At 41.9% G+C, this 13,527-nt stretch overlaps 2 protein-coding genes across 2 annotated transcripts in view; both read right to left on the bottom strand.

Moving 5' to 3' along the window:
- Positions 1-4,849, bottom strand: part of LOC118401676 (apoptosis regulator Bcl-2-like) — a 46,244-nt gene extending 41,395 nt beyond the window's left edge. The window contains exon 1 of the mRNA XM_052476898.1: positions 3,726-4,849. Within this exon, the coding sequence (XP_052332858.1) occupies positions 3,726-4,265 (540 nt within the window). The 5' untranslated portion in view covers positions 4,266-4,849. The remainder of the gene's footprint in view (positions 1-3,725) is intronic.
- A 1,014-nt stretch (positions 4,850-5,863) lies between these two features.
- LOC118402031 (3-ketodihydrosphingosine reductase-like) lies at positions 5,864-13,473 on the bottom strand. Its single transcript, XM_035799849.2, has 10 exons — positions 13,038-13,473; positions 12,460-12,549; positions 10,993-11,049; positions 10,747-10,812; positions 10,551-10,646; positions 9,523-9,714; positions 9,314-9,397; positions 9,131-9,214; positions 8,860-8,961; positions 5,864-8,607 (listed from the first exon to the last, which is right to left on the bottom strand). Exons 1-10 carry the CDS (start codon positions 13,224-13,226, stop codon positions 8,488-8,490), a joined length of 1,080 nt encoding a protein of 359 aa, XP_035655742.1. The 5' UTR covers positions 13,227-13,473; the 3' UTR covers positions 5,864-8,487.
- Between the last annotated feature and the right edge of the window lie 54 nt (positions 13,474-13,527).

Raw genomic sequence — 13,527 nt, 5'->3', positions numbered from 1 at the left:
GTCCCTGGTAAAATGACACAGAAAATTGGTTGCATATACCTTCCCGTAATACGGAATTAACCTTCAGATTAAAATATTCCGTGCCCTTCAATTCTCATATATATAGCACATGAATATTCTGTCGCCTCAGCCTTGAAACACTACTGTCTATTCTGACCTACATACAACAGTACATAGTGAGACGGGTAGTCGGGTATACAGGCTCCAGAGACCTCTAACACACAGACACACACGGCAGCCAAAGCCGTATCCCGACATCCCAGGCACAGGTTTCAAAAGAGACAAAAGGGCTCCAACTGAACCAAAATGCACTGGAGAGTGCATGCTACATGTTAAATAAACATACAGGCTGGCTGTAGTCTGTGGTTCTGTAATCCTGGAGGCCCCTCTCTCCTCTCCGTGCTTCCCTTTGATATGTGGCACAACCTGCCACCTTCAGGGGCAGACGAGACTCAAGGGGAATGTTAAACGCTCCTTCCTTTAGAGATGAAATGCTCCACATAAATCATTGATTAGCCTCCACCCCTCCAATACCCACCCCCCTTTACCACCGTTAGCTAGATAGCTAAAATGGTTCAAACCAATGTTATGTTCTCATTAAGAGTACTTCAATTAGGGACTAGTTTTTGTCAGTTCGGCCTAATATCTGCTGAGCTGTAGAAGAGAGCAGTCGTAAAGGAGTGGCCAGGCTGTTCATCTTCAGAGGGGAAATAGCAGTAACAAAAGAAAAACAGAACAGAGGTTGTTGTGGATGTGAAGTTGGTGATGCATACTCAGTTATTTGATGATAGATGATAAATGCATTGTGTGTGCACGTGCGTGCGCGTGTGTGTGTGTGTGTGTGTGGGGGGCTCTCAACTTTGTTTTGGTTGGAGAATTCTATGGGTCATGTGAATCTCTGACAGTGGTCCTCATCTCTTGTCCTGTCTTGCCTGAGGGTTGGTAGCCTATACTATTAATTTGATGGCACCAATTCCCCTGACATGTGTCTGTCCAGCTCTGTCCAGCTCTGTCCCGCCACGGATGTGGAGCGAGACAGATACTGTATAATGATCCTGTCCTACTAGTGCCTCATCAGCTCTGGTTACAGTACAGACTGTTCTCTGCAGATAGTGTCACAGACATCTATGTGTGAAAGCAATACAGTGTTTAACAGAAGTATAGCAGGTTTAACCAAGGCCAGTTAGTTAGTTAGTTAGTTAGTTAGTTAGTTAGTTAGTTAGTTAGTTAGTTAGATTAGGTAGATAGATAGATAGATAGATAGATAGATAGATAGATAGATAGATAGATAGATAGATTCAAACTCTGTTTTTCACAATTCCTGACATTTAATCCAAGTACAAATTCCCTGTCTTAGGTCAGTTAGGATCACCACTTTATTTTAAGAATGTGAAATGTCAGAATAATAGTAGCGAGAATTATTTATTTAAGCTTTTATTTATTTTACCACATTCCCAGTGGGTCAAAAGTTTACATACACCCAATTAGTATTTGGTAGAATGACCTTTAAATTGTTTAACTTGGGTCAAATGTTTCAGGTTGCCTTCCACAAGCTTCCCACAATAAGTTGGGTGAATGTTGGCCCATTCCTCCTGACAGAGCTGGTGTAACTGAGTCAGGTTTGTAGGCCTCCTTGCTCGCACACTCTTTTTCAGTTCTGCTCACAAATTTTCTATGGGTTTGAGGTCAGTGCTTTGTGATGGCCAGTCCAATACCATGACTTTGTTGTCCTTAAGGCATTTTGACACAACTTTGGAAGTATGATTGGGGTTATTGTCCATTTGGAAGACCCATTTGCGACCAAGCTTGAGCTTCCTGACTGATGTCTTGACCTGTTGCTTCAATATATCCACATAATTTTCCATCCTCATGATGTCATCTATTTTGTGAAGTGCACCAGTCCCTCTTGCTGCAAAGCAGCCCCACAACATGATGCTACCACCCCCGTGCTTCACCGTTGGGATGGTGTTCTTCGGCTTGCAAACATCCCCCTTTTCCTCCAAAAATAACGATGGTCATTATGGCTAAACAGTTCTATTTTTGTTTCATCAGACCAGAGGACATTTCTGCAAAAGTACAATCCCTGTCCCCATGTGCAGTTGCAAACCGTAGTCTGGCTTTTTATGGCGGTTTTGGAGCAGTGGCTTCTTCCTTGCTCTTTGTTGATATAGGACTCACTTTACTGTGGATAAAGATACCTTTGTACCTGATTCCTCCGGCATCTTCAAAGGGTCCTTTGCTGTTGTTTTGGGATTGATTTGCACTTGTCGCACCAAAGTACGTTCATCTTTAGGAAACTGAACACGTCTCCTTCCTGAGCGGTTTGACAGCTGCGTGGTCCCATGGTGTTTATACTTGCATACTATTGTTTGTACAGATGACCGTGGTACCTTCAAGCGTTTGGAAATTGCTCCCAAGGATGAACCAGACTTGTGGAGTTCTACAATTTATTTTCTGAGGTCTTGGCTGATTTCTTTTGATTTTCCCATGATGTCATGCAACGAGGCACTAAGTTTGAAGGTAGGCCTTGAAATACATCCACAGGTACACCTCCAATTGTCTCAAATGATGTCAATTAGCCTATCAGAAGCTTCTAAAGCCATGAAGTCATTTTCTGGAATTTTCCAAGCTGTTTAAAGGCACAATTAATTTAGTGTAAGTACACTTCTGACCCACAGGAATTGTGATACAGTGAATTATAAGTGAAATAATCTGTTTGTAAACAATTGATGTAAAAATGACTTGTGTCATGCACAAAGTAGATGTCCTAACCGACTTGCCAAAACTATAGTTTGTTAACAAGACATTTGTGGAGTGGTGGAAAAATGAGTTTTACTGACTCCAAAGTGTATTTTATCTTCCGACTTTAACTGTAGATAGATAGATAGATAGATAGATAGATAGATAGATAGATAGATAGATAGATAGATAGAATGACACAATAATAAACATAATAATAATAATATACACCGAATAATATACACCGAATGTACAAAACATTATGAACACCTGGTCTTTCCATGACAAACTGACCAGGTGAATCCAGGTGAAAGCTATGATCCCTTATTGATGTCACGTGTTAAATCCACTTCAATCAGTGTAGATGAAGGGGAGGAGACAGGTTAAAGAAGGATTATTAAGCCTTGAGACAATTGAGACATGGATTGTATATGTGAGCCATTCAGAGAGTGAATGGGAAAGATACAATGTGTATGTGCCTTTGAATGGGGTATGGTAGTAAGTGCCAGGTGCACAGGTTTGTTTCAAAAACTACAATGCTGCTGGGTTTTCAAGCTCAAGAATTTCATGTGTGTATCAAGAATGGTCCACCACCAAAAGGCCTTCCAGTCAATTTGACACAACTATGGGAAGCATTGGAGTCATCATGGGCCAGCATCTTCTTTCAGACCTTATAGAGCATGCCCCGACGAATTTAGTCCGTTCTGAGGGCGAAATGGGGGGTGTAACTCAATATTTGCAAGGTGTTCTGCCTTCAGTCGGCTACAGTCGGCTGAGGCGGGCTTTAGAGCGTGGGGAGGTGTGACAGATACTGTAATATCTTATTGGCCAGACATGCTAGACAAACAGCCTGAACATCAAATCAGCAACACTAAAATATGACGTCGTTAATATCCAGACATTCCCACCGCATCATACGTAATGTAGCCTAGCCTATGGATAAATCAACGTGATATCGGGCAATTCAAAACAGAGATTACACCTACCCATCCCCCGTTCTCTTGAATCCAGTTGTGCAGCGGTCCATTTAGATACTCCGTCATCCACCCGGCGATGTGGTCAACCTGCGACGTCATTTCCTTGTGCACGCATTCCACACATATTGTGCCACCGAACTCGAAGAAGGCGACAATTCGTCCCCAGTTAACCCCGTCCCTGAACAGCTCGTCTATCACCTCTCTGAATCTCATTTCTGCCATAGAAGACGTGAGATACAATTGGTGTGACATCTCCGCAAAGTCGGGCTGGTACAGTCGTTCGAGTTCGTCCCCGGCCTCACGCAAAACTCTGTGAATAGCTGCATGCGGGTCCGTTTGGGAGAGCCGTTTGGAAAGATGGGGGACGCTGCCCGGTCTGGCGTTATTGGCCCCGTGGCACCGACGTGCCAAACCAGGCGGAGGAGAAATCATCGACCCATTATTATCAGCATCTTCCTCGGCATTCTCGAAATCCCACGCATATCCCCTTTTCAAGAGTTTGTGACAAATGTACTTTTCCACTATACAGCGGTTGTCGTCGTTTGCCATTATGATTGGCACTGATAATGACCTCCACAATCCTAGTTTTTAAGAATAATACATCGTACTTATCAACATGCACTGCGCCGCGCAATACATCAGATCAGACGAAAAGTGTATTTCTGAGAAAATGCTCTGGTCAAGTTTATAGGATACTATCGAACCGTGCAGAACGAAACACTGCAATGGGAGCGATGTGCCTGGGTTGAAAAACGGTCCCTTCACCCAACTTGACTGAAACCGTGAAAAAGTCCAAGTATATCCACGTAAGAATATCAAAATGTTTCCCCAATTATGCTATCAAAAGGAAATATTCGAAGCCTTGATCAAAAAGTGGCTAGTTATCTGTAGACTCCCAAATCCAGACAGACAGAAATACGGAAGAGATTAAAATATTCTCGATGTGCACATAATGTATTCCACACTACAAAAAAAATACATGACCGAAAAACCACATAAGAAGATCAACGTCGCATGCATCCAGAATATTGTTACGCGTACGGAGAGCCGTTTCGAGGGACTGTACAGTGAAGACTGTATCCCACAATCATATTGCTGTCTGTGTTCCAGCTACACACTGTGGGTTGGTTGAACATTCTTTGCTGCTTTGCTGGTGAGGTATTTCTTACGTCACCCATAGAAAGTTATCACTTGTGCATTTGGAAACTCCACGTAGGCCTATGTGTCGTTCCTATTTGGTTACGTTTGATCTGTAGAGAAAGGTTTGCCATGATAGGATTTTAACCTTTACTTCTTATCTAATGCAGAAAATGTTGCAATAACCCTAACATTTCCCCAATATTTTATGGGTCGAAATACGGTGAATAGCCATTTCAACTATTACGAACAGTAGCCCATCAATTCGGATCAAGTTGTAGAACTAGGTGAACCTTTCCTTATTTGAAGAATTAGAAGCTTCAAGCTTGCTTTCTTTAGCTCTGCCTGGTTAACAATTGCTGAGCCTTTACTAGACAGGACTACACCATTCTGATTCCCCATGAGGGGACTGCTTTTATCTAGCATCCTTATGGACATCCATCCATCTCATTGGTGGACATATATTTTGATGTTCTCTGTGTTTTTCTCTTTCTTCCAGTGTGCCTGTGTATATCTCCTCAGTCTCTCTACCTGCCTATATCTTCTACACACTCTGACAGGGCAACGCGGCCTCTAAATCCCCATGCAGTCTTCCTGCTGATCTGAGGGCACTATACCATAGCTACTGTCTGCCCAGGCTGTTCTGTTCCCATCATGGAAGATTAAAGAATACTCATACAGAATACGTACCCCCCCCAACAACTGCCCGGCCACAAGCACCTATTGTACATCAAAACTATAATGGTATGGAGTGGCACAGAACACCCACTCCACTCAGCTTCTGAATAGACAGGAGTCAGGATGGATCAACTGTAGCCATAGTCCAACCCGCAGCAACTGAATAATGTAAGTTCAGAATCCAGCAAACACAGCTACACGTACAGTATAGCTTATACAGAATCACTTAACAGTTCTTTAAAATAGGAGACTAACCATAGTTGTGTTTTAAAAGGCCTGTGTCAACAGTACTGAGAGCAGACAAAAACAGAGGGCATTTAGCAGAGGAAATGTCATTTTCCAAGGTTATTTATTTAGTTTTATCATGTAAGAAAATAAGACAAAGCAACATTGTTCTACTCCTTACATTTTTCTTTTCAATGGCACACAAGGTGAAATTCGTACACATTTGGCCAAAACGAAACAACCAATAAGATAGGAATGATATTCAGTAGCACTGTACTTAAACATTTTATAATCTTCTTTTAAATATCTCTGGACAACACCAATGAATGGGAAAACTAGAGCGTGACTGAGCATTTTAACAATGGTACAACTTGGTTGTAGTGTTTTAACATACTGTAAGCATAGGCTTGATTTGCAAAGCTTAAAATGTGTTCAAACAAAATAGCTTTTCCCATGTGCTACATATTATATCAAATGTCTATAAACGTCAACATATATGTGTTGCTACCTAAAGACGACAGAGTCAGTGCTAACAATGAACAGATGAGGAAATGACAGGTATCGACACACTAAGTGCTGGACAGTGACAATGTGCCTTGAACCAATGTTAAACGAGAACCTCCGAGTTGAGTCATCCATTCTCACGTTCTTATTTTGGGTTTGAGTAAGGCCTTTTTGAACAAAAACTCATCTGAAATTGACGAACAAAACACACCAAAAGAGTTGGCATTTTCGCAGAAAAATCGAATTAACTGGTAAACCACAAGCGGCTTAAGCCACATTATTTTCTGTGAATAAATTTGATTATTTTATCATTAACATCATTCGTAGTTCTCTCTTAAGGCTTGGAATGGGTCCCCACAGTTGTAGTGCTTGGCTGAACTACAAACGGTTTATAGGAAAGTACAGACCAGCAACATCAAACAAAATAAATCACAAGTAGTTGCATTGCATTTACAGAAATGGTCTCTTAATACATTTTTGGCATTCAAATATTGGTGGATTAAAAAAAGTATACTTTCTGATTCGGAGCCTATGGTTTGCATTAAAGGTCAGTACATTCTCCCCACAGTTGATGGATGGAAGGAAGACTTGCATGAGTTCACATTTGATCTTTTCTCTCCCCATTAAGCAGAATATTGAGAAGGTAAGAAGGTACCGGGATGTACGGGATGTTTAAAAGGCTTGGAGTTAGAGGACTTCGGGAAGGAACTGTGAATACTTACTGAGACAAATTACACAGTTAAGAGAGTATAGGATAGTGTCCACGGTGACTTGGATGAAATGTAAAATTAGACAATACAATAGCACACATAGCTCCTTTATGTTGCTCTGCACAGACAGAGTTTGCCAGTCCCCCTTAATCTCTTGGCCTCTATATAAAATAGAGCTCTAGTGCCCTCTCCAGGCCTGAAGGGTCTTTGCTGGAACCTGCGAGTCACACCTCCACGCCTTGTCCAGTCACTACCCCATCACTTTAATCACAGAGCCCACTTGGATGCTACGTGGCAAAATATGTGCACAGATCACACATACACAGAGATCAACAACTGATAAGACATCATAGGAAGACAGGAAAGAGTGAATGAGGCTGGCATCAGATGTTAGCGGATTTGTTCTCATACTACATCGCACGACTGTCCTATGCCTACCTTTTACATACGGCTTCTACCTCAGGTAAGAAACGCAAGTAAAATGTGTAAGTGGCATGCGAATAAGAGGAATAGAGGTTTTTCTTTTTTCCCCAGCCACCACCAGTGTCCAAGGGCTTCTCTCTCTCCCTGGAGTAGGTTTGGTCAATGTACAGTCATTTAAACACATTGTAACAACACTGAATTAAAATCTTTCCCCTCGGCTTCTTCACACGGCTCCTACACAGCACACACATTCTCTCGTACTTGCACATACAATCATTTTACCTAAAAATGCCTTGGATGATCATTTCCAGGAAGTAAATTTACATTTTTGCTTTGCCTTCTCTCATCACTGTTAAATCACATCTAAGCTCCGTTACTGCATCCACAGCACGGGCCAATACGCCACTCTACATTAACAGCACATGGAAGGGCACCGGGTGACACAGAGTGAATAAAGAGAAGCTTTGCCTGCAAAGCTTGGGAAGGAAGGAGGAACACATTTGGTGAAAATAACAGTAGTTTGACGTGATAAAGATAGCTTACTCAGAATGGTCTGTATGACACATGGTTTGTTAGTGTTCTTGTTTCTTCTGATTCTTGGGATTGCAGGTCAACATGCTGACATAACCAGTCAGACTGGCAATCCCTTACTTTCCTCTCTGCATGGAAAAAAATAGGAGGATAGGGTGGCCCAAAAGTAGGCTAAAGTTTCAGGTGTTGACAAGACCTACTTTAACAGCAAGCTAGTAGTGTTTAGTCTGCCCTCATAGACCCTTGGGTAAAGCAGCCTTAACAATAAAAGCAGGTATACAGTTACAATTAAAACGTTTCACAGAGCACTTGAGTAAACAATATCACTGGAATGATGAAAAAAGGTGGACAAACAAAATAACTGCCAAGAATTGTATGTGTTAATAATAAGTAACAGGACACCTGCCATTTTCTTTACTTCGGTATTATCACTGGCGCACAAGATATCTGGCCATTTAGCCTGTCCAGGGTTGTGCCCTCTAAGGAATGGAGAGGAAGAGGAGATGAGGGCTGGCTGGGGTGAGTTCTCCAGTGGCAATAATAGTGGAGGATGGGGGGGGTTGTTACTCCCTCTTGTCCGCTACTTTGGCCTGCTCCCTCTGGATCATACAGCGACGCACAATGCTGTCGAAACTCCCCAGATAGAACAGAGCAATGGTCCGGAACAGCCCCATGGTTACAATCTGCACAGAGATCAGAGGCCACATTAACAATTTGGGCTCTAGACAATAAGACAGTTTTGGGACAATCTATTATTATTATGTTATAACCATAGAATTGTCATATTTATAGCTCTATGGTTACAATAGATACAAAATGGCTTTGGTAAGTTGATAGTTAAGGTTCAGTTAACACATGTTTACGAAAATAGTAATATTTGGGGTGTGTTGTAGTGAGACAGTGACAGTGCTGTTCCTGTCCTGTCGTGTAGTTACCTGCTGGAGGCCCTCTGTGATGGAGGTGACAGGTGACATTCCACAGGTGAGAGCTGAGAGCATGTAGCCGTCAGGCCCCACAGAGCTGTTAAAGTTCCCCTGCTGTGGGGGGCACACAGACATGACCGTCAGAAAAACTGCTCTAACACACTTTTAGAGAGCAAATTTCTCTGTGTTTCTGACTAGAAGTTATTTATTGATGAAGGTTTTTATGTAGGCCTGAGGCCTGGTGAATTTCATAGTGACATTTGCTGAGAATGCAATGTCTTACCACTGCATCCTTGACAACGATCTTAGCCACCTGCTCCGGCTGAGTCACCCCAGATGTCTCAGAGATCAGCCTAGTCTCTAAAGGCTATGGAAGGACAAAGAGGCACAATATAACTTGAGGCGTTAGAATAAAATACAAAATGTGAGAGTGTTTACACTTTCCCCTTTTCATGAGGAGACTCACCTTTGTCCTATTCTCTTCTGCTAGTCCTGGAGTGTCAGTGTCAGGGGGGTAGGCCACCGTTACATAAATGTTATATGGCTTCATCTGCAGGGACGAGTAGAGGAAAGAGTGCTCTCAGCCTTAAAAAGACTTATCCAAATTTTATGTTGAGAATTTGACCTATTGGTCCCCAATGTGGGCAGGAAAAGGAACAATTGGATACTACTCACCTCCATCTGCAGGGACTCAGCCAGCCCACGCAGGGCAAATTTGGATGGAGAGTAGGCTGTGTAGCCGAACAAGCCGATCTGGCCAGCCTGGGAGGAGATAAACAGTATGCGTCCCATCCTACGCTCCTTCATTGTGGTGATTACAGCCCGTGTGGGATACACACTGCCCAGGTAGTTCACCTCCATCATACTCTGTTATAGACAAGGGAAGGATCACAAAAAGTAATGAATGTATTATTATTAATAAAAAAGGTATATTACTACTCATAGACTGAATAATATACATACTATCAAAGAGTATTCACTTGAGAAAAAACAGCCTCCTAACATGGTAATTGTTATATTTCTGAGCAGTTTCCATGGTAATAGCATTTCTATGGGGTGAGGTCTAATGACTTCAGACCCTTAACGAGGCATGTGACCAGCATTTGAATGCCAGGATGAGAAGGAACTAGCTAGCAGCACCAGCACAGCCTAGCTCCCTCCAGGAAATCTAATTAAGTACATTAAATACATTAGGGTGTGGGGAACACACACACAATCACATTTTCCATTGGTCATGATTATTATCTTAGTATCAGAATAATCCCTTCATGCACACACACTCGCAATGTGTACACACAACCTAATTTCCCTGGGTCATTATTGCGGTATTGGTACCATCCCTTCACTGTCAGAGAGTGAAGAAACCAGCCACCTCTTCAGCCTGGAATTAAACCGCTCTCTCATTCTTCCACTGCAATTAAATCTGCAGCAGACCTAGACTGCAACCGAATCTAACCTTCTGGCTCACTAGCTACCTCTAAACTGAAAACTGAACCCTTGGTTCCACCTTGGACAGACATCAAACCCTTTGAATCTTCAATCTGGGAAACATCTTGTCTCATTGCCTATTCAGAGTTAGTTTCAAATTATGTTCATTTTGGCACAACATCAAGGTTTTCTGAGGCACACACTAAGGAGTTGGGTTTCTGCGTTCTCCCTTCCAGACCTGTCGGTCTATTCCCCTCATTAGTTACAGTACTTACTCTGAAGCGCTCCACCTCCACCTCCTCAAACTTCCCAGAGAAGGACGTCCCAGCACAGTTCACCAACATGTCCACCGGACCAAGCTTTTCTTGGCACTAGATGGATGAAATTATATTGATATTGTTACTTGCAGAGAATTATTATAAAAGTTCGGAATTGATATGATGGAAAAGGCCCCTATCACTTGTGATTTACCTGCTTAATCACACTTTCCACCTGTCTGTAGTCCTTGGACACGTCAACTGATATGCAGAGCACCACCTGAGTGGAAGAGGAATACAAATACCAAAACAGTCAGTGGTCAAGTGAGTTGCTAATGAGATCCTCCAGGTCAACATTCAATGATTTGCTTGCACCCCCCCCCAAAAAGCAAGAACAACAAAAACATTGTCTTTCTTCCACGTTGTCCCAAAACATGTACTGTAGCAACGATATACATACCTGCTTGTCATTAATGGCACATTTCTCCACTTCTTTTTTCGCTTGAACCAATTTACTCTAAAGGAAATTAAAGAATGATTGATAAATGAGTGATGAGTGATGCTCTGAAAAATATATATATGCACAATACATTTCAAAAGTTTGGGGTCACTTCAAAATGTCCTTGTTTTTGAAAGAAAAGCTATTTTTTTGTCAATTAAAATAACATCAAATTGATCAGAAATACAGTGTAGATATTGTTAATGTTGTAAATGAATATTGTAGCTGGAAACGGTAGTTTTTTATGGAATATCTACATAGGCGTACAAAGGCCCATTATCAGCCACCATCACTCCTGTGTTCCAACAGATGCCTCACAAGTCATAAACTGGCAGCTTCATTAAATAGTACCCGCAAAACACCAGTCTCAACGTCAACAGTGAAGATGCGACTCGGGATGCTGGCCTTCTAGGCAGAGTTGCAAAGAAAAAGCCATATCTCAGACTGGCCAATAAAAATAAAATATTAAGATGTGCAAAATAACACAGACAGTGGGCAGAGGAACTCTGCCTAGAAGGCCAGCATCTCGGAGTCGCCTCTTCAGTCTTGATGTTGAGACTGGTGTTTTGCGGGTACTATTTAATGAGCTGCCAGTTGAGGACTTGTGAGGTGTCTGTTTCTCAAACTAGACACTCTAATGTACTTGTCCTCTTGCTCAGTTGTGCACCGTGGCCTCCCACTCCTCTTTCTACTCTGGTTAGAGACAGTTTGCACAGTTCTTCATAATTTCTCACATGGATTAGCCTTCATTTCTCAGAACAAGAATAGACTGATGAGTTTCAGAAGAAAGATATTTGTTTCTGGACATTTTGAGCCTGTAATCAAACCCACAAATGCTGATGGCCCAGATAATCAACTAGTCTAAAGAAGGCCAGTTTTATTGCTTCTTTAATCAGAACAACAGTTTTTAGCTCTGCTAACATAATTGCAAAAGGGTTTTCTAATGTTCAATTAGCCTTTTAAAATGATAAACTTGGATTAGCTGACACAACGTGCCATTGGAACACAGGCGTGATGGTTGCTGATAAAGTCCCTCTATACGCCTATGTAGATATTCCATAAAAATTCTGCCGTTTCCAGCTACAATAGTCATGTATAACATTAACAATTTCTACACTGTATTTCTGATCAATTTCATGTTATTTTAAATGGACACATTTTTTTTTGCTTTTCTTTCAAAAACAAGGACATTTCTAAGTGATCCCAAACCTTTTAACGGTAGTGTATATAATTATAAGAAGCATGTGTACGCCTAAATTGGGAAATGTAGACACACACAAAGACATTTTGGAGCACATTTTGTAGACGCACTAGTGTTCCTAAATAAAAGTTCCAGGTCACAGCAAAATATTTAGCCGCATATACAAGTAAAATGGTTGCACTGTAGAGCCCTGCAAGGATGTTGATTTGAAGTGGATTTCTACTCACCTCGTCTCTTGCCACTAGTGTGATGAAGGCTCCTTGTCTGTAGCACTCCATAGCGATGCTTTTCCCTATTCCACTGGAACCTCCAGTGACCTGTGGGTTGAAAGGTGGTGGTAGGTGAGAGAGGAGGGTCATTCCCTTTAAAAAGTTAAATACACGGGATGGTCCCCTAGGGTCAAAGTCCAATTTACAGTAAATACAGTAGGTCATTAAAATGTTGCTTTTTTTCCAAGTTAGTACATATGTTTCTGCTAAAATGTGTAGTCATTTCTATGAAATTGAGTGTCATTGACTGGCTGGCCTACTTATTGCCATACTAGAGTTTTCACTTTAAGCTTGCAACACGTTGCAAAAGACAATACATTGTCAACTCTGTTACAAGCTGTTAATTAATTGTGGGCGTGTCGTACTTGTAGATGATCTGCTGCGTGCAAGCGCCTTTACTTACGAAACACCTTCAACACCCTATAAAATCTACGGTGCAATGGTTATGCAATGCAACGTAGCTAACACACCACCTTGTTTCTAACTAGCACGTCTGAATATGATACCGTTGTCTAGTTAGGACAATGAGCACTTACCACGACGTGGGCCCCATTTAATTTGAGAGGTTTGGGGCTAATCAAAGGGGATATCATGTATAACAGCAACACGAAGGCAACGATGAATGCAACAACGACTAGAAGCATAATGAAAGGCAAAAGGAGCCACCAGGAACTGAAGAAAAGCCAATCCGTGATCGTTGAACTCAATTCTTCCTCAGAGGACATGGGTGAAGCTGGCAGTTCGGTTTGCTTCTAGACTCAGTAGGACCGAATCGCGGGGGCTTGCCCTTGTCAAAAGGGGTGGCGATTAAACACAGAGGAGTTTTCTAGCAGTATATTTGGCAGCGTGTCAGCGGGTTTACTTCCAAGATAAAATGCCGTGGTGGACCTTGGATCTACGATATTTTCCTGCCTAGCTGCAATATGAACCAAAACAAGTCGTATTGTGCACTTTGAACGGATGCGACAATTTGACCACCGTTCTAGGTATTTGTAGTTTTTAAACCATGAAGCAAACTGCCACCTA

This window comes from Oncorhynchus keta, chromosome 23, assembly GCF_023373465.1.
Source record: "Oncorhynchus keta strain PuntledgeMale-10-30-2019 chromosome 23, Oket_V2, whole genome shotgun sequence".
Classification (NCBI taxonomy): domain Eukaryota; kingdom Metazoa; phylum Chordata; class Actinopteri; order Salmoniformes; family Salmonidae; genus Oncorhynchus; species Oncorhynchus keta.
The sequence above is the reverse complement of the archived record's forward strand: the minus strand, read 5'-3'. Positions and strand labels throughout refer to the sequence as shown.